Source organism: Oxyura jamaicensis, chromosome 9, assembly GCF_011077185.1.
Source record: "Oxyura jamaicensis isolate SHBP4307 breed ruddy duck chromosome 9, BPBGC_Ojam_1.0, whole genome shotgun sequence".
NCBI classification, from domain to species: domain Eukaryota; kingdom Metazoa; phylum Chordata; class Aves; order Anseriformes; family Anatidae; genus Oxyura; species Oxyura jamaicensis.
This window is the reverse complement of record NC_048901.1, coordinates 3,609,328-3,629,774: the sequence shown is the minus strand read 5'-3', so window position 1 is coordinate 3,629,774 and position 20,447 is coordinate 3,609,328. Positions and strand designations below refer to the sequence as shown.

At 50.6% G+C, this 20,447-nt stretch overlaps 1 protein-coding gene across 3 annotated transcripts in view; it reads right to left on the bottom strand.

Annotated features, from left to right (window-relative positions):
• Positions 1-20,069, bottom strand: part of IRS1 (insulin receptor substrate 1) — a 52,196-nt gene extending 32,127 nt beyond the window's left edge. The window contains exon 1 of one of the 3 annotated variants that reach the window (XR_004753229.1): positions 15,415-20,069. Coding sequence is in view for 1 of the 3 variants with exons in the window: in XM_035334623.1 (XP_035190514.1) it covers positions 15,489-18,968 (3,480 nt within the window). In the remaining 2 variants the exon portion in view is untranslated. The remainder of the gene's footprint in view (positions 1-15,414) is intronic. The other 2 variants (XR_004753228.1, XM_035334623.1) reach the window with 2 other exon arrangements.
• Positions 20,070-20,447: the final 378 nt, after the last annotated feature.

Genomic DNA, 20,447 nt, shown 5'->3' with positions numbered 1-20,447 from the left:
CAGAGCTGAAAAAAGGAAAGCAGAAAGTACTGACTTCAAATGATAGAACTCTGGACAAAAGCTGAACTGGGAAACTAGCAAGAAGAAGCCAGCTCTGAAATTCTGCAGTCTGCAGAATTTAGATACACAGCTGGAGAAGGAGGTCCAAATCAAAGACAGCATGTTCACATCAGCGGCCTGATTCAACACAGAAATATAATGTCATACACTGTGATCAAAAACACAAAGGACTTACGGGGGGCTGGGGGTGTCTGGCTCAGCCACATGGAACTTGAGCTGATGACTGAACCTTGAATAGCTGCTCATACCTGCAGCCCACATAAGTAAACAAAGTCACTGAACCTACCCTGGTTAAAATTATACCCTGCTGTAAAAAAAAAAAAAAAAAAAAAAAAAATCTCATCTGCTACGGAATGTCTTTGTGTCTTCCCCAAAGGTCAAAATGAATATTTTGCTTTATACTACGGCTTTCTTTTTGTCCAGACCAGCCACTATTATGCATGGTATTGGAACACATAAAAATGCTAACTTCTTCTAATTCACACTTCTTGTTTCTCTGTGCAAGCATGTACATAGGCCAGCCTTTAAAATCACAGCATTTCTTCTTGCTTAATCAAAGCCTTGTGTGAGGACACTGACACACAATAACTTGGTACAATTCAGCCAAATCAGAACACCCCACGTTCAACAAACAGACGTATGAAACAGATTTTACAAATCCATGACATACATGTCAGAAATATTTCACAAGTGATTTTCATTTCCAATCTTTGATGACCCTTTTTTCCCCAGAAAACAATGCTCTTGAGCAGATTGGCTTAAGCAGCACTGAGCATACAACCCTCACTCTAACGCGCACGTACACGTCAGTAGGGAAGTAAGAACCAGAGAAAGTAGGAGTTCAATAGCATGCGCTATCAACTTTTAAATGCTGATAAGGAATCCATGGAAAAGAGCATTTGTGGACGTGCAGCAGCACCGCGGCATAGCAAGCCCTATCTGCTCTCTCTGTAGTAGTGAGGACGTGCCACTCCACTGAAGTGGATGGCAGTTTAGCTCCCAAACCCCTGAAGGACAAAATTCCTCCCTAGTGTGCACACACATGAGCAAAGCCATCTCCTCCTGCCACCCTCAGTGTAGCAGTACAAAGCACGACCTGATGTTAAAACATGCTAGTGGTACCAAGAAACCAAAACGAGCCCTATTTTTCTAAGGCAGTGCAATTCCAACAGCAAAAGGGTCCAGAAGGCAGCTGTGGAGGTGAGGAAGAAGCCCCGTGGAGATCAGCCTCTCCAGCAGAAGTGCCTCCCCTCCAGCTGGCGGGGCGGGATGCCCCTCCGAAGGGAGATGCCGCTGCACAGCACACACGAACCCAGCTTGAGCTGCATGTCTGAAACAATACGCTCAGCATTTTGGTTCTGCTTTTCTTATTTCTGGTTTCCATACCATTGCTAATAATGAGCTGCCAGATGGCAAATGAAAAGAGTGTGCTGTGTGACCTTCAGTTGCTGAAGCAGAATGAACTTGGGGGAATCCTGTCACTGACAGGCAAGCACATCGCCTAGGAGGTGCCAAAATACTCGCACTGCCAGAGCCTCTTAAGGTGGAGGGAAACTACTCATCTATCTGGACTGCTGGATTTCTGTGAGGCTGTGAAGAGGAGGAACGTAACTTAAACACAGTAAGGCAAGATCATGAAAGCAAAATTAGAATTTCTTTCTGCAAAGTCATAGGAAACCTGTGCCTGTGTGCTTTTGCGTGTGTTTTGGAAACACCCAAGACACACCTTTATATAAAGAAAAGGGGAAAGAACTAAAGTTCCCTCACTTCCTTGCTCAGAAAACATTCATTGTTTGGATAAGCCACTAAATTAACTTCAGCTGTAGAGAAAATGACTCATTAAAGAGAACAATCAAAAATTTCACTGGAGAGAGGGGGAGGAGGTAAGGAGGAACTTTAACCTTCCCCCTCTCCTGCCAAATAAATGACACAGTAGTTTGAAAAAACAAACAGAATGCAATAACACTTCTTAATAAATAAGGCTTAAAACAGAAAGCTACAGAGAACGGAGGTGAATAAAAAAAACTCAAGCTAGAGATGATTCTGGTAGTTCTTGAAGCATGTTAATCCTCCAGCTGTACTCAAACTACATCTGGAACCGCTCCGTGGAGCGGCAGGAAGGCAGAGCTATCTTTCAGAGCTTACTTCCTAACACGGATCGTAGCGTTAGAAGCTCATCACATAGTTAAAAGCCAGTTTTGTGCTTGCAATCATGCATCTGCTGGACAACGTGCATTCAGCTTTTATATCACACCACAGGGGACAACACGCAAATGACTTTTAATGAATGAACAACGATTTTCTTCCCCAGGCTCATCTGAGCTGCCACTAGATCAGCAGGGAATGTTTCAGGGAGACTGACGCTTCCTTGTGTCTGTCAGTGCCTTACCAAACCTCCTATAACAAACCGGAGTCTGGGGGCAGAAGAGGGTCCCTGCCTGTTTCTCATGTGACGTCCGGAGTAACCCAGCAGGTCTGAGCGACCGCTGTCTAAAGCCATTACATTATCACTTTCACCTGAAAATGATTTCCATGTACACATGGCCTTATCTAAATTAGAAAGCCTGATTTGTCAGCAAGGCTTTTGGCTTTGGAGGAAAGGTTTGTTTGAACTGATGACGAGCACAGACAGCTCTACCAGTATGGATGCTAAAAGCAGCAGCTCTGCTGGCGAAAGATGCCTTTTCTTATATACAGCTTACTATCTTTATACCTGGACCAAAACAGGCCGTAATGGAAAAGGGTTTTCTCCATAGCATAAATACAGATATACCATGTTCGAGTCCTGTAAACAAAAGCAAATGAAGTGTTCTGCAGTCTCCTTCATTCTGAACGCTCTCCATACAGCACTCCTGTATTTCGTACAAGTCTTTCGCCTTTACCTGTTTCCTCAGACTAAATGCAAATGCTACAATGTGACCCAGATCCATACGGCACAATTAACATCACAGGAGACATTTGCTAAAGGAATAAAAGCTGATGAGCTACTCTAACAAATATAGAAGTAAACAAGCTTGAATCGAGACAGATCAAACGTCTTCACCAACCTGCAGAAGAATTTTTGGAAAAGATGAAATACCCAAGGTAGGAGATAAATTAGACAGTGAATTACAGATCATTTTGTAGCACTTTGGAACTGACTCATTAGTAGAGCTAATTAAAATTAATGGAGACTTGCTATAAATTCAAACAAGAACAGTGTAGTAACAGCTTACAGAAGAAAAGAAGTTTAAAGGGACACATCCTAAAAGGAGGTATATGATGCCCCAGCCCCCCTCAGCTTCAAGCGGCCTACAGCAATTTCCATCAGCTGCAGATTCCTCCCCTTTCCCACCGAGATGAGAAGTATTTCACAGCACTCATGCAAAAGGATCATGGTGCAAACATTCCTCCAAAATATGTTTACACAAATGTTACCAATATCTTACACCGTTTTTCCTCTAACAATCCTTGGCACGTCAACGCTTCCTACTACTGCAAGCACACAATGAAATCAGTGTAAGTAACTTCATTCATACCTGTGTTTAAAATTTTATTACAGCCTATCAAGCTAAGAGATTATGATTCATCCAAGCCATTAAAGCCCAATTACACTGACTGAAATGTGAGCTCCCAGCCCTATTCCAATTTCTCCTTCTGCTCACTCTTTCCCTGTACCCCTGCCGACACAACTTTGCCTTCTATAACTTTGTGAAACGCCTCTACGCTCTTATCCATCACACCGAAGCTCCATTTCTGTCCTTGTGGTTTGTCCTCTCCTCGCACCGTCACAACCTCTTACCATGCCATGTGCCGTCTGCTCTCCTCCTCCAGGTCACGCGAGGTCCTGTAACCAGGTCTCTTCTGTGGCTACGCTCTATTTCTGCTTGATCATATCAGTTCAAATATATTTAATTATCATGTATGTACTGACACTTGACTTCACGGTGGATTAATTCAAATTAAAGTGATTAAAATAATCAAATTTAGATTAGCAAATGAGGAAACTTATCTTTTTTATGTTCTTAATGGTCATTCTCAAAGAGCAATAACCAGTAAATCACGCTGATTTGCAATACAACCTTTTAATTTAGCATTTGGTGCAGTCTCTAGTTAGACAATACCATTCGCGTATATTTATGCAGATTCTTGATCAATAAAAATTAACGGCCAACGCAAGTCACCATTTGCTACTTGGTTACATTTCGTATTTATGACTCGTCAAGCTGTATTTGAATGAAAACAGGGATGAAACGTTAATAGCATGTTCTGTACTTAGTTACCAGTAAGTAAAAACTAACAAAACATCCTGAATACATAAAGGAGTTGCTTAACAAAATAAATGCTGCATTTAATTACAATTTATGTTTTTAAAGCCTCTTCCACATTTAGTAGATGAAACTGGATGGGCTAGGTTACTATGGACTCCCAGATTTCAGATTTTGTATATGTTTTTTTTTGGCTGTTTGAAACTAAACAACTGCAGAAAGGAAATCTTTTTTCCTATCTTTTCAATTTCAGCTGATCTCACTCAACTCTGAATAAACTCCTCATGTAATCACACTAGCTGTATATTAAAATGAAAACACAGTTCTCTGAGCATGTACCGTAGCAGCTGCTGTTCTCAAAAATGAGTTTTTAGTGTTTGAAACCCCGATTCTGGATACTTCTTCAACCATGCTCGCCACAGCAATAGCTTTGATTTCCCTAAATAGTCGATAGTTACATTGACTGAACGGCTCCGTCTTAGTTTAGCTAACATTAGTATATTAAAGCACATTTAGTTCCAAACCCAGGTTTATTTTTCAGAAAACATTCCAAAAGCTATTCCAACCCGAACCACCCTACTTTCTCAGCCTCAGCTTGCCTTTCTCTCCAGGGACGTGATACCACCACCTCAGGGTCAAAACAGAATCTGAGAGAAATGTAAATATTTATTCTCTTCCCGGAAAAGCACTCCACGGAGCGGAGGGAAAAAAGGGGATGCGCGCCCAGGGAATCGCATCGGGGTAACCCGAGAGCTTTGCTAAGCTGGCACCTTTCCGTGCAATCCCTCTGCCCTAACTAAAAAGATGCAACCCCTTTTCCAGAGCCTCCCACCCGAAGAAACACCCCCGAGTGGCCGGGCGCGGGTGACACCGAGCCGTGCCAGCCCCTGCTCAACTAGGGCTGGCGTGCACCAGGCTCCGAAGACACAATAACATTCCTCTCGCTGGCTTCGAGCCCGGAGGCTAAAAGCACCAAATAACTATTCATTCTTCCATCTTGAGACACATTCCTAACCTAGTTCAAAGGCCTGAAAAAACATGCCCTAGCTACATGCCCGCACACCTCCAGAAGGGCTTTTCCCTTACACCACAGCTTGCGAGGAAGTTTCACACCAAGAAGAATGAAACCTATATGAAAGTTTTGTTCCCGAACATTGTTTAAAGCATTCGAGGCCGAGCTGCGTACAAGTTCCTCGGCTACGCTGGCCCATTTAAGAATGAAGTTTCACCATTTACACGCTCGACCTACAGCGGTTCCCCACGCCTGCTCCGAGCGCAGCGCTGGGAGAGGAAGGGAGCTGACCGGGACCCGTCCTGCTTCCACCACCGCTCCTTTCCGCTCAGCATCGTCTGCCTCTGGACCTCAGACTAAGATAGATGGACATATCACAGGGCTACACACCCCGATCAGGGCATCCAAGAACTTCCAGCACACTCAGCTCATGTTCACCAGATGATTATGTAAAGTCAACAAAATACGAGATTATTTCCAAAATATTGATGCTAGGACAAATATTAACTTTCAATAAGAAAAATATTTACAGCTTCCTAAACAAACTAAATTCCTCTTTATACTTTTTATTTTGCCGTTTCCTAGAAAACGGCATGTGCAAAATGGGAAATTTTGCACAAATTATGTGCAAAATGGGAAAATATGAACAAGTTACTAATAATAAGCCGACCTAACTATAGTCACTGTTGAATGAGTCAAAGCACAACTGCTGCAGATGCCCCTGGTCCTGGCCACATCCCCATGGCTGGTGCAGCTCCCTGACCTGCCACAGGCTCGCTCCGCTCCCCACGCCAGCCGACATACAAGGCAGAACGACGCGGGCATCCCTGCACACCGCCTGCCTCCCCCGAAGGAGGAACAAAAGGAGCAGCAGGAGCAAAGGCCAAGGTGAGCCCACCCTTCTCAGCACAGCATGCTGCTTAAATCTGCCCCAACATCTTGCCGGCCCACACCCAAGCTGCAGCAGCCAGCCTGCTTGTTGAGATTCCTCAGCCAAGGCAGAGGGAGAGTTTCCTCTGGTTCTGCTTGTTTCGGCTCACCTAAGCTGTACAATGCTAGGGTTTCCTTACCCTTCATTTCATTTATGTGATCAAGCCACTAGCTATCTAGTACTCGTGCACTTTCCGTTGCTTTTAAGGACAATAAATATTTATTATTCTGAAGTTTAGTTGCCGTTACTTAAAAAAAAATAAATACTCAGCTTTGTTCTGCAATGCAGAAAATCAAGAACAGACAAAGCGCTACAAACACCGTAACACAGCAAAGCAAGAAAGGCTGGTGCACTGTGCCTGTGCTCTGCAAGCAGAGAAGTCAAAAAAGAGAAACAGCATAAGTGTAGCAGGTTAAGGGAGGCATTTTTTTCACCTTTACCAGTTCATACCTGCCCAAACCATATTCTGACCATCCTAAGGATTTCCATTGTCACTCATTTTCAGCAGATGACAATTGTGTAGCTTGAATTGACTGTCACTGCAGGAAGGTGAGCAGTGCTCACTCCTCATGTAGCCACTGCGGAGATCTTCATCCCCACCACAACAAGCAATACATCACCTTGCGGACATCTGAGTCATTCTGACCCCCCCCCCGAGCAAGCCTAGCTGCCACAGAATCACACAGTGTCCTGAGTTGGAAGGGACCCACAAGGACCATCGAGTCCAACCCCTGACTCCACACAGGACCACCCCAAAACCAGGCCACGTGTCTGAGAGCGCTGCCCAAACACTCCTTGAGCTCCAGCAGCTCGGTGCTGTGACCACTGCCCTGAGGAGCCTGTTCAGTGCCCGACCACCTCTGGGTGCAGAACCTTTCCCTAACCCCCAGCCTGACCCTCCCCTGCCCCAGCTCCACGCCGTTCCCTCAGGTCCTGTCGCTGTCCCCAGGGAGCAGAGACCCTACCTCTTTCTACAACCACGCAGCTGTGCTACCTGCACTGGTCTCTTCCATGACATGCAACAATACTATGGAAGGAAATATCCTCAAGGATGTATTCCAAAGTAGAAGATTGCTTGTTCCTGTTCTCTAGGGGTAAAAAATATCTTTTCTAACACGTAACCTGTTCTTCAAAAGCAGGCCAGCTATGCTGAAGATGAATTGCCATCCAGTGCTTTAATCTAGATACCCTCACTGACACAATCTGCTGTCACCGAGACGTCTTCCTGCATCTCGCATGCAGCGCAGGGAACGGGAAGCTGGGGTCTGAACTGAAGCAAGGAAGTCAGAGCTCCAGCTCCCCGCCCCACTCCTCTGCGGTCACTTACACACTGATAAGCAGCGGGACTCCGACCAAGATATGCTGCAAGAGCAGCAACGAACTCAGCCAATCTTCCAGCTCAATCTACGCTCCAGGAGGTTCTTTCATTCTCTTGACGAAGACACGTGTCTAGACACTGCTTGACTGTGATGTTACTGCTGATGTCCACGTGTCCATCATCAGCTCGTGAGGACGAAGGGGGCTTGGGGTTGGTTTGGTTGTTCTTTGTTGAAGATTTTTTTGGTTTGGCTTAATCTCCTTCACTCCAGCTTTTTTCCCCCTCTTCAGGAACTGCTCCGCTGAAGGGCAGCCCCCTGCAGAGCCCAGTTACGCAGTTTATTGAGTGGCAAAGCCAGCTTAAGGAGTCGCTGCCCCATAGGTATGTTTTAGCAAACACCGTGCACCACACCAAAAGCCAGATTGCTGAAAGGTGACAAGAATCAGGGCTGATGGATATTTCACGTTTTTCTTCAGATTCTGTAATTCAAAGAAAACTTGTCCAATGCTTAGATGCCCTAGCGACTAACAAATATCCAACCTACACAGACTGGAAAACAACCAAACACAAAACACACAGTAAATTAACGGGAAGCTGCAGATGCTCCCCCACTACTGCCTTCCTGCATTTACAACATGTATCATCAGGCAGTTCAAACGCACACACACGCTTCCATAGTTCTACTAGCTGTAACGAGTGAAACACTCTTACAGCCTAATTCCTTTCCCCCTGAAGTGCATCTTACTTGAAAATTTAATAGGCTATTTTTTGCACATCCCCAGCTCCCAAATAAATGGAATTTTACAACAGCTGTCAAAGCATACACAGGCAAATCTTCTGTGCTACGGCACAGGAATGGTGCACCTCATCCCTCGGTTCAGGCGGCTGACAGCACGTCTTTTAACTAGGCTCCCGAATTCTTGCAAACAGTTGAACACAAACTTTCACTGTCCCACCCACCTGATCAAAAACTCCTCTGAAGAAAATACAGTTTGCAATTACCCAAGGTTAAATCTCTAATAATAGTCTTCAGAGAACATGACCTAGATGTGTCAAACATGATCAGAGAGATATATATCAAGACATCTTTTAGTTAGTTAAGAGCGCCAGACTTATTTAAATCTCCTTTATCTGTTCACACCTTGGCTTTTGTTGTATTTCTCAGTATTTCTGTAAGTGGAGAATAAAGATGTTAAGCTTCAGAATCTTTTTTAAGTTACTGACACCTCTCCTTCATTACCTTTATCTCATGAAGCCAGAATAACAAGCATCATGATCCCCATTTATCTAAAACACAGAACGATGTAAAAGCAGGATGCCGCTACTCGCTTTTATGAATGGGTACTCTGCTGTCTTATTGCATACGGAAGGCCAAAAGCCAGCTCTTAGCGTTCTGACAAATTGGGAATTTAGATACATTTGTAAATATTAATATATTTGCATTGCTGTTTTCACCACAAAATGAAAACCTCAAGATCTGCTGTAACAAGCCCTAATATTTTTTGCCATTTTAAATCTTCTTTTACAAGATATTCTTTACACTGAAGCGTTTTAAGGGAATCTATACTTACTACTCCAGAAGACAAATCACAGAACACTAGCGAACCTCATTTTAAATCAATTTATCGTAACTGTCCAAGCAGTACAGTGTAAAGAAGAAAACACTGCTGTGAAAGAAAGTCAGTGTGAACATAGTTCTCCTTTTACTACACGTTTTATAATAACAGGATTCTTTCACATGTTAAAAGTCACTCATTCTTATTTGCTTTGTACTTAACTCGTATCCCTAGCTGTGGTTTACTGTTGTGGTTGTGACAGGGATGCTAGAAGACAAAGAACTCGGGAAAGAAGAGCCTGAGGCAAATTCAGCTTCCCTTACCAATGCACATCATCCTGTTAAGGCCAGCAAACGGACCAAATAATATATCAAAATAAAATCTCATCACAAGTAAGAGGTACATATGCTTTCTAAATAACATCTACCAGTTATAAAGGTGAAAAGAAAAATATAGAAGTAAAAACACCTTCCAGAAACGGCAGCACCATGCTAAATGAGCACCTGTGCAATAAACTCTTTGTGTATATACAGGCTTTCCGCCTTTCTCCCTACTGTTCCTCAAACTTTCACACACCACCACCCCAATTCCCATCGGATCACGAGCACCCTGTAGCCATCTCCACCATGCCACAGCTTCTCTGTGTCCCCAGGTCCTTTCTATGCCCAATCCCAGCTCCCTACCCAGTTGCTACGACTGTTCCCCGGTCAGTGCCTCCAGCTCCCATTATCTCATGTCAGCATCCCATAGTTTCTCTCCCAGCCACAGCAGGGGGCCCAGCAACAGCACCTGCCCCATTTTCCCTCCTACCTTTTACCTACTGTATTTCAGAACTGTCAATCAAATGCCGTAACAAGCTTCCAGTGCTACCTGGAACAGAGATTAAATCCGGTGTCTAATTCGTTTTGGAGAAGTCCATCTGTATTTCTCCCGTATCACTGGACACTAAAACATGTTCTTCTAAGCTTACTTCCACTAGTGCCTTTACCCAATCTCTGAAAGCGGACATGTTCTCTTCTGATTATTGTACTAGTGATTTTTGTGTATGAACAAAAACATAACTATTCTTCACAAACAAGCTATTGGAAACTTACTGCAACTTGTCCACAAGAATACTCGAGCACACTTCAGTTAAGGCACTTGCATTTCTGCATCTATAAAGAGTCATGAAGAACTGTCTAGTCCTAACGAACAGCCAACTTCCAGCTAACATAAAGCACCCCTGAAGCACCGCAACACGCTAGGGGTGTCAGTCCGTCGGCATTCCTCCTCCTGAGCCCTCTGCTGCGTTTTGGTTCGGGGTTGTAATTCCCCAGTTATGAGTGTTATCTAAGGAAACGCATGACTCGCCACAGCTGCTAGTTAAAAACAAGCATCCTCCTGGCCCTGCAACGTCCTGTTTCATTTGAACTGGTTTCTGAATGTGGTTTAAATTTGAAAACATTGACTAAATACGAAACCTAGTGAAGTCCAGATAGTACTTCATTATCTACCGCGTTGGTTTATAAATCATACAGCTGCAATTTTTAAGCCAGGAAAACAAAAAAGGAAACTCTTAAGAAGCCTGTCATTAAAATCAAGGGAGGGAGGGAATAAATCAATACTAAAATGCAATGTAGCTATATTAAAGGAACTGATCTACCGTCTCAATTATGAAAGAATTAAAAGAAAAAAAAAAAAAAAGAAAGGCATTAATAATAAGCTTGTGGTCTTGTTAAGCAGGAGAACTGCAAATATGCAAGTATGTGGAGACAGAGGCTCAATTTTGGCAAATAATTAGGTATGGGGAAAACTGGTGTGTGCATACAGTAAGAAATTGACTGTTTTGTCTACAGAATACCCATAGAGCATGGAAAACTTTCATAATGTACTGGTATTTGTGTTGGTGCTGACCCAAAACGAGGGAAACTTCTGTTCTTTCAGTTCTGGAAACAACCTCCCCCCAAAACTTATTTTAATGGTACACGTCTTGTTTTGGCAATTGCTGTGTTGAAGTTGTTCCACCTTAAGCTTCTAACTCGAAGCAAAACCAACTATTGAAAACTATTAAAAAATAAGTTAAAAAAAGCAAGCAACGTGCCAACAAACCATTCCAGATATATCAGGCACGAATGACCCAAGTTATTTTCTGTTTACCATTATGTGTATTTTCAGAAGCAAAATATACATCCGAGCTGTTTGCCTCAGTAGTGCTTTAACTGGATGCGGACACGAGGCTGGGGCACCTTCCAGACGTCCTTGCCCTGCGTGCTGGTTTCCTCCAGCACCAAACGCCCACCTCGTGCAGGGCAGCGAGGCATCATTAAAGCTGCGAGGGAGCCAAGTTACCTCTTGCTCAGGCTGCACATATTCCATTCAGCGTTATTAGTGCTCACTTTCACAAGTTCTCAGACTCATCAACGAAATGGAAATGAGGCGGGGGAATAATGTCTTTGCTTTGAAGCTCTGGAGATCAAAGCCACGTACCTGGATTCATTCTGCCATCCTCCTTCAGCCTTTCCTGTTTCTCAAGAGCCAACATTTAATGGTTTCCTTTTTGGAATATTTTTTGACTGTATTCTCTGAACACAAGCTATCAGCAGCTCATCTTCATACCCCTGCTAAATCTAGGAGGTTTCTCTTCTCACAGCAACTCCAGAAGCAGGTAAGAAGCACATCCACGATACCTGCTCATCTGTGCATGCAAAATCCTGAGCAGGAGGAAAATGCCTTATAGCAACACTGCTCCCCCCACTCCCCAGCTACAGCCTCAGCTTCCTCGGGTCACAGGCTGCTGTTTTCCAGCAGGATTTGGCCACTAATGCATGAAAGTCCTCCTGTCACGGGATCTAAGCACCAAGGAGCCACTGGCTGGGCTAGGCACACGCAGCAATATCCACTTCTCACAAGTAGAGGGAAATGTGTGGGCAGAGGAGCTTGCAGGGCAGCTTGTAAACCACTGAACTTTTAAAAGGATGGGAGAAGAAAGGCTAGGGCAGGGCCACTCCTTACAGCGCGGCCAGGAACATAGGACAGGAAAGCAATGGGATCTGAGGGGGAGTGCAGAGAAATGCTATGGATGGGAGAGGTTTATGTATTTTATAAAACATTTGCAAATCAATGATTATTTCAGCTATCTTTAATGTTAGGAGAAATAAGCACCACTTGAACGAGGATAACACCCCTGCAGAATGTAATGCCTCAGCAACCTGGAGGTGGCAGGGATGGGGGAAAGGACAGGGCAGCAAGGAAGAGAGGAGCGAGCTGGCTTGCAGCAAAGCAACAGCAATAATTTTACCCACTGGGAGCTGAATGGCAAACATGTGAGGTCCTTGCCTTGTAGTCTGGAACAACAGAAAATTCCAGAATGGGTAAAACAAGAGTTGTCCGGATAGTTTTGGCCTTTGCTGGGGAGGAGGGCAGGAAGACTGCTTTATGGAAAGGGAGAAAAAAGAAAGTAAAGAAATAACACGTGCAGTCCTTCTACCACTTCTGAGATTAAAAACCTTAAGTAACAACCCACAGCTACAATAGACACGGAGAACAAAGAAAGGGCACTTAAAGCAGCCTTCCCCATCCCTTATTCCAACACCTGCAGCTTTGCCTCTCCCTCCCCAGGTCCGGACATTCTACGTTCTCTGCTGTACCTGCAAACGGCCCAAGTGCCTTCCCCTTGCTACTCCACGCTGCTCAGGCAGCACGAGGAGAAGCAGCAGCAGGAGAAGCAGCAGGAGCAGCCCCCTGCTCTCGCAGCCAGTGCCCATCAGCCGTGCCTGCAGCAGCAGCATGGGGCGATGCTCAGTGGCTCCCTGGGGAGGGCACGCAGAGCTCCGGGACCTGGAGCGCTCCCCGCTCACAGGAGAACGGTTTAGCTTAAGGTGCTCAACAGCTTCTGCAGGCATGTGCAAGCAGACTGTTTGCAGGCCTATAAATCGCTCACCTCCGGGCAGATTTTCTTAAGGATGGCATAAGGTGTGCCCTACATGGGCCGATTCCCCTGCCTAACCCCAGTTCTACCCGCAAAGCAGAAAAGGTCTGAGGACTGGTCTAAAAACAGATGTCAGCATGGTGTAACACCTTTTTTTCCTTAACACACTCAAGAAGATGAGCTAGTCGGGTTGAATTCTGAGGAAAGTTGCAGCTGATGGTAAGAAATGCAGCGTGGGAAACAGGAGTCCAACGAGTTAACATCTGAGCGAGCTGCAAGCAGCTGAGCTGGATAAAGGGGAGGGCACGGAACAGGCACGGCTGCTGACTCCCCGCATAATTACAAACCGACTCTTCCCGGCCTCCCAGAAGCCATACTCGCTTAGTCCAATCCTAATTCGGGGAAATAAGAACCGACTTCAAATAGCAATTACTCCACTAGACGCTACCTTGCACCACGCTTCTCTGCGAACAGCTGCATGATGCTTTCCAGCACCTCCTGGTGCTGGGTCTCTCCTGCCCTGATCCCGCTGCACAGCGCAAGCACAGCGGGGATCTCCCTACCTCCGGGACGGAAAACCCGCAGCAGCTTCTACGTTAGCGGTGACACACCGGATCAATTAAGGCAAGGTGTCTGCAGCAACGTAAGCAGCGCAGGTGCAAAAATCTGTGCAAGTGAACAGCTGTGGCACTGCTCCTCCTCAGACCTGCATTCTCTTCCTCTCACACATTTATCATTCATCCAGATCTCAGCAGTGGATTTTCTCTCACGCTTGCTCCCCCAATCTTAGCACAGAACAGGAAAAAATAGCAATACACCCACCGCCGTGAGCACAACACGCTGCACCCTCCGGCGAACGTCCCCGCACCAGGCACTCAGCGCAGCCCTAGGCAGCCGAGGACTCCCAGGTCAGGGCGGCACGACACAGCCAGCCCAGGCAGCTGCCTGACAGTGCTTCCAAAAGAGAGGAAAGGCGTGGCGGGTACGGCTGCTCACCAAGTATTGTGACAGCCAGCACGCTCCTGTCACACAGCCACAGAAACGATTGTTTCCTACAGGCACCATTCGAAGCAGACCTGCAGTATCCGTGCTCGTGTGTAACCTCACCTCGAACACTGCAATGAATCTGCCATTCACAGGTCACCTAAGAGCAGTACTTAGCGCCGCACTGCTCCCACAGGCAACAGGGGAAGTGCGAAGCAGCAAATACGGAGAGCTTACTTCACCTTTGTTCGGGTATATAAACGTGTCCCTGAGTAACGTGGAAGCGATGATGCCAGGCACCTTTCCAACACCGGCTCCCAGCATCCCTTCACACCGAGTGAACGCACAATACAAACAATATTATGCTTCCAATAAAATAATAGCAGGATGAGATTCAGCCCCTCGTACCTTCTTGTATATATTCACAGTAATACCCGCTCACCCTGCTGGGATTGCTGCTGCTCAAATACACAGAAATCCACTAACGGCAAGCGTCAGAGCACAACAAACCTGGCAGCTAGCTACCAGGGCTCGCCCGCAGCACTGCTGCTCCCCTTTCCCCATCCACACGCACCATCATGCACTTCCCAGCGGGATGCGTGTGCTCCAGGCTGCGTTACGTGGCTATGCAGCACCAACATCACAACGATGCGATGATGCCCCGCTCACCTCACGCCTGTAATCAGGATGTGGCAGCCTGGCAGAAGATTTTCCCAAATTCAAAGAGGAAAGTTGTAAGGGAAAATAAAGCACACCACTGCAGCCAAAGGCAAAGGCACAGTTGTCAGGGCCTGTTTCTCACGCAGCCTGTAATACTGCTGCAAGCCCCGGACAGCCACGCGTCCTGTCAGCTGAAGCACGAGGGGTGGATAGAGGGCTTTGAAGACTTTCAAACCTTTCTCATATTCACAGCCCTTTCCAAGCACAGCTGAATTAACGCTGATCACAGCCCTATGAAGCAGGTGCCATTAGCCATGCTTCATGTGTGGGATAACGAGTTGGTGTGGGTCGTTGCCTTACCCCGGCCACGAGAGCGATTACTGACCAAACAGGGATTAAAATGGGAGCTTCCCATTTCCAGCCCTACACCCTCAGCTACTTCACTTGTTCATTTCCTCCACCCACTTCTGAAATACACTCAATCCTGCACGCTGAGGAGACAAGGCAGTGCCACAACCAAGTCCCATCTCTGTCTCAGCAGGAGCACCCCAGCCTGTTCTGGAAGCACCCTCACCAGATGGGACCCTGGCCCCCACCTCCAGGGTGCTGCACCCTCAGGCAGCCTGCAACAAGGCCAGGCAGCAGGTACCCGGGTGCAGGTGGGCAGCAGAGCCACCCCAAAGGGACTCCGAGCCACCCCAAAGGGACTCCGAGCCACTCACACTTCCCTGATGCCCACCATGAGGGTCCCGGCGCCCCCAGGGAGCCCGGTGCTGGCGGCAGGGCTCACCTTCCCTGGCTGTCGCCTGGCTCCTACATCTCCTCCCGCTTCTGGAAGCTGATGCTGGCGTACGCGCTCGAGTCATCGCTGGGGTGGCCGCTCCCACGAGGCTGGCTCGGGGACTTGGGCTGCGGCGGTGGCGGGGGCTTCCCCCCCGACAGGGAGGCGCCCTCGGCGGCGGGGTGCAGGTGATGATGGTGGTGGTGGTGGCGGCGGTGCCCAAAATCCTTCACCAGGTCCAGGTCAATGTAATTGAGCCCGTTCTCCAATGCGGGGGCAGCCCCGGGCTCCCTGCGGGCAGCGGGGGCTGCGGCTGCCTCCCCGGCGGCGGGCCGCAACCACACGTTGTCAAAGGAGGCCGAGCTGTGGCGCTTCACCTCCTCGGCTCCCCCTGCGCTCCCGCAGGGGAACGGTGCCCCGGGGCAGCCCCCTGGCGCTCCACGGGCAGCAGTTGGTGTGGACGAGAAGGTCTCCGAGCTGTGCCGCCGGCGGCCGCCCTGCGGGTCAGCACGGATCACTTTGGCGCTGGGCGTGCGGCCGGGGCTGAGGCTGACGCGGGTGAAGGCGCTGCCCGCGCCAGGCCCCCCGAGCAGGGAGGAGGACGAGGAGCGCGAAGGCGCCGCTGCCGCCAGCTCCGGGGAAGCCACCGCCGGGGGTTTATCGGCGTAACCCAGCAGAAGGGCTGGCGAGGAGGGCGAGGGGCTGTCGGAGCAGGAGCCCCCCAGCCGCATAGTCACATAGTCCCGGCCGGAGGGGGCCGCAGGGGCCGCCCGCGGGCCCAGCTCCATGTTCATGTACTCCTCAGCGGCCTCACTCCCTGGCGGCCGTGGCAGGCCCAGGGCGGCCGCGGGGAAGGGTGGCTTGTCACCCGCGATGAACTCGATGTTGACATACTCCCCCGGGCTCTTGGGCTCCGGGGGCAGCAGTAGCGGGGGCTGCTCCCGGGCCCGCGGCAGGGTGCTGGCCTTGGGGCCGCCAAGCGACAGGCGTGTGGGTCGCGCCAGGCGGCCCTTGGTCTGCACGGCCGTGTCCACCTTGCGCGGCGGCTGCGGGTGGGACGGGGGGACACCGTCAGGGCCACCACCACCGCCACCCAGGCTGTCGCTGCTGGTAGAGGAGGACGAGTCCTCGGCAGCATAGAGGAGGCGGTTGGAACCAAGCGCAACACGGGGCTGGGGGCTGCCCTCCTCACCCGCTGCCCCACCACCGCGCCGGTGCACGTGCTTGAAGGAGCGTGGCAGCGAGAAGTAAGAGTAGATGGGTTTGTGGTGGGCCGCGGCAGCAGCCTCCTCGACGCCCGGCTGCCCCGCACCCCCAAAGTAGCAGTCGGGTGGCGTGCTGGTGGTGGAGCCGCTGGCTGGGGACATGTTGATGTAGTCACTGCCGCCACAAGGGAGCTTCCCCTCATTGCTCTCCACTGAGAGCTTCGGGTGGTGGCCGGCGCCATTCGTCCAGATCTTGCCGTAGCCTGCGGAGCCACTGTCCGGGGAGTAGCTGCCGCTGGGGGACATCATCATGTAGCCGTTGGAGTCCACCGTGGCTGGAGGGTGGCGGCCCCCCCTGCCGGGGTTGATGATCTGCTGTGGGGCCGACACACTCTTAGGACTCATGGGCATGTAGTCACCGCCCTTGGGGGGCACCCCGCCGCTGGGGACAGGGGCCACGCCAGGTGACATGGGCATGTAGCCATCATCTGTGTGAGGGGCAGAGTTGGTCCGATGGTGGCCGCCATCCAGGTGGTGCATCTCCAGACACTCCTCTGGGTAGGAGTGAGTGGGCACAAAGGCAGAGTGCCGGTAGGAGGGCAGCCGGCCACCGCCACAGGGGTAAGAAGGCAACATCTCTGTGTACTCCTCAATGGAGGCCACTGAAGACTGCGAGGGGGTCTTCTGGTGGGAGATGGTGGGTGAAGTACCTGCAGAGTGAGTCCGCTTTCTGAAGGCCTTCTCCAAGTCGGCAACATCCTCGCTGCCACCTCGGGGACAGCACGGCGTACTAGGGTAGCGGGGCTGCTGCTGCGGGTGGCAGGTGCGTGGGATGAAGTGGCCATTGGGAGCTGCCAAGCTGCAGCAAGATGAGGTGGCCTTCCCCCCCATGCAGATGTAGTTGAGCTCTTCATCACCCCTAGCTGGCGGGGTGTGCCCCAACGAATCTGGGGTGACACTGCGAAAAGAGCTGCGAAAGTCACACGGGCTAGAACCATACTCATCAGAAGAAATAAATCCACCATCGCTAGGGGAGCCAGAAACAGAAGCACTAGACCTTCGTGGAAACAGGCAGTCCGACGTGGAGCCATGCCCACTGGTGCTACTTGATGACAGGCTGACTGGGCTGGTGGCTGAAGGAGAGCAGCGCGAGGAAGGCATCGGGATGGAACGGCTGTGGTTGAGTGGAGGATGGAGCCTGGAGTTGCCACGATGTCTATGCGAGTGTGTCCGGTTGGCGCTTGGACTCACTGGGCTACCATCCACTGAGGCAGGCCTTGACATCGTGCCTTCCCCATCGCTTGATGCACGAACCCGGAAAGAGCTGGGTTTGCCACCCGTGCCTCCACCCCCTCCGCCGGCAGGAGAGGTGGCTGTGACGCTCTCAGTCCTGGAGCGGCGACTGAGCCCCACTTGGCTGGGCGGAGGGTTGTTGATGTGGTGCCTACTACGGAGGGGCACAGAAATGGGGTTGGAACAGTTGGAGGAGGACTGGCTCTTGCTGCGGGGCCGGAATTCCTCACTCATGGCTCGCATGGCCTCCAGGATGGTTTCGTGCATGTTCTGCGCCACCACCGAGTCATCCACTTGCATCCAGAACTCACCGGGCCCAGTCACAGCTGAGCGCCCCACCTCAATGAAGAAGAAGTTCTCGGAGTGACCGCAGCGGCGGATATTGAGCAGCTGCAGCACCACAGCAGCCGCATCAGAGTTCAGCTTCACAAAGCTGATGGTCTTGTTAGTCAGGCACAGGCGGTAGATGCCAATCAGGTTCTTTGTCTGGCCTAGCCCCTTAGGCTTCAGGATTACTTGCCAAACCTCCTTAAAAGCCGGGCCAGGGGCTACCTCGCCATAGCTGTCCTCTCCTGCTTCCCCCAGCCCCACGCTGCTGCCTCCAAAGGTGACATCGCTGTGGTGGTGGTGGTGATGGTGGTGGAGGTGGTGGTGGCCCTTGGCCCGGTTGTGCAACTGCAGCAGCGCTTGGTACCAGCTCTCCTGCTCAGGCTCGCTGTCAGCTGCAATGGCAAAGTGCTCGTCCTTGGTGTAGAGGGCCACCAGGTGCTTGTTCTTGGAGTCAGCCCGTTTGTTGATGTTGAAGCAGCTTTCCAGTGGGATGGAGCGCTTGGGGGCCCCTGACTTGTGTCTCCATTTCTTCTCATTCTCGTAATACTCCAGCCGGGCGGGTCCAGACTCGCTGGCTGCCCTCAGCACGAAAAAGCGTTTATGCATGCTCTTGGGTTTGCGCAAGTAACCCACCTTTCTGACATCCGAGAAGAAGCCCTCGTTGTTATCTGTGGGGCTGGCCATGGCGAGAGGTGGCGGTGCTGTTACGGCAGTCAGTAGTCCACAAGACCCCAAAACAGCCAAGCCAGCCGGAAAAGACAACCACGTAAAACAAAATTCATGCAACAACAATTAACAACAACAACAAAAAAAAAAAAAGGCAAAAGAGCTCAGGATCCCCTTCTGAAAACAGGACAGAAGCAGAGGGCGAGCAGCTGTTCGGCGGCAGAGGCAGCTTCCAGCACCAAATCAGAGTTTGTGTCGCTGTTTATGCCCGAATCGCCCTCAGATGGGTGAGCGTGTCCGTAAGAAGTCCAGTCCCGCTCGGTGCAGCCGAAAGCCTCGTCCCAGGAGCAGCGGCCGGGGAGGGGGCACGCATCCTGCGGGCCGGGGGTGCCCGCCTGCCCCCGCACCCCGCTTCCCTTCGCAAGTTTGCCTCCGCGAGTAGCGATTTCTGCTGCAGATTAAATATCCTCGTGGGGGCGGAGATTGTTTTGCAAAGTCCGGGCTTTGCACCCGAAGAAAAAAAAAAAAAAAAAAGAAAAAAAAAAAAAGAAAAACACTCTTCGTCCCCCAAATATAAAAAAATATATATAGAAAAAATAATAACAACCACAAGGCAGCCGCCCTCCAAGTATCAGCGCTGAGGCTGCTGTAGCTTCTCCCGCTCGGCCGCGCGGAGGAGGCTGGCGACCCCATTCAGTCCCATCTCGTTAGGCGCACAAAGTGCCATCTCCAGGCGCGGCGGCGGCAGGCAGGCAGGCAGGCAGGCAGGCAGGCACATCCCCTCTTCCTCCTCCTCCTCATTCCAGGCAGCAGCGCCTCGGCGCCCGGCGGCGCAGCCCCCTCCCGCGCCCCAGGCCGGCGGCGGCTCCCTGCGGGCCGGCTTCTCCGCGGACTTTCCCGGCGCCCCGCACCCAGACCGGCGGCGGGGACCCCCTCCGCCCGCCGCCGCGGCTCAGGCTCGCTCCGAGGAGAACGACGCGGGACGGCGCCGCTGCGTGGACCATCCCCGGAGCCGCCGCCGCTGCCGCCGCCAGGCTCCCGGCCAGCCCTTCGCTCCCTCCCTCCGCTCCCTCCCTGCCCTCATTCAGCGCGGCCGCGGGGGCCGCCGCCGCCGCCACCGCCGGGCCCGGCCCCGGCTCCAGCCCCGGCTCCGCCCGCCGGGGGCCTCGGCCCGCATTGGTGCCGCCGCCCGTCAGTCAGGGAGGCGGCGCCCGGGCCGCGCTGAGGCGAGGCGGGGAGTGAGGAGGAGGCGGCGACGCCATTTGGCGGCGTGGTGGTTGTGGAAGCCGCAGCCGGGGCAGCCCCCGAGCCCCCCCGGTGAAGTCTGTCCCCGCTCGCCAAGCGAGTCCCGCTCGGCAGAAATGTCGGGGAAAGATTCCCTGAATAAAAGCATTTGACTCTGCGTAGCGTCAAGCAGCCGAGTGTGTTTTCCCGCATCGTTGTGGGCTGAGTTAAACCGAACATTCAACGCGCTCTGCAGTTAGCAGGGCCGAAATG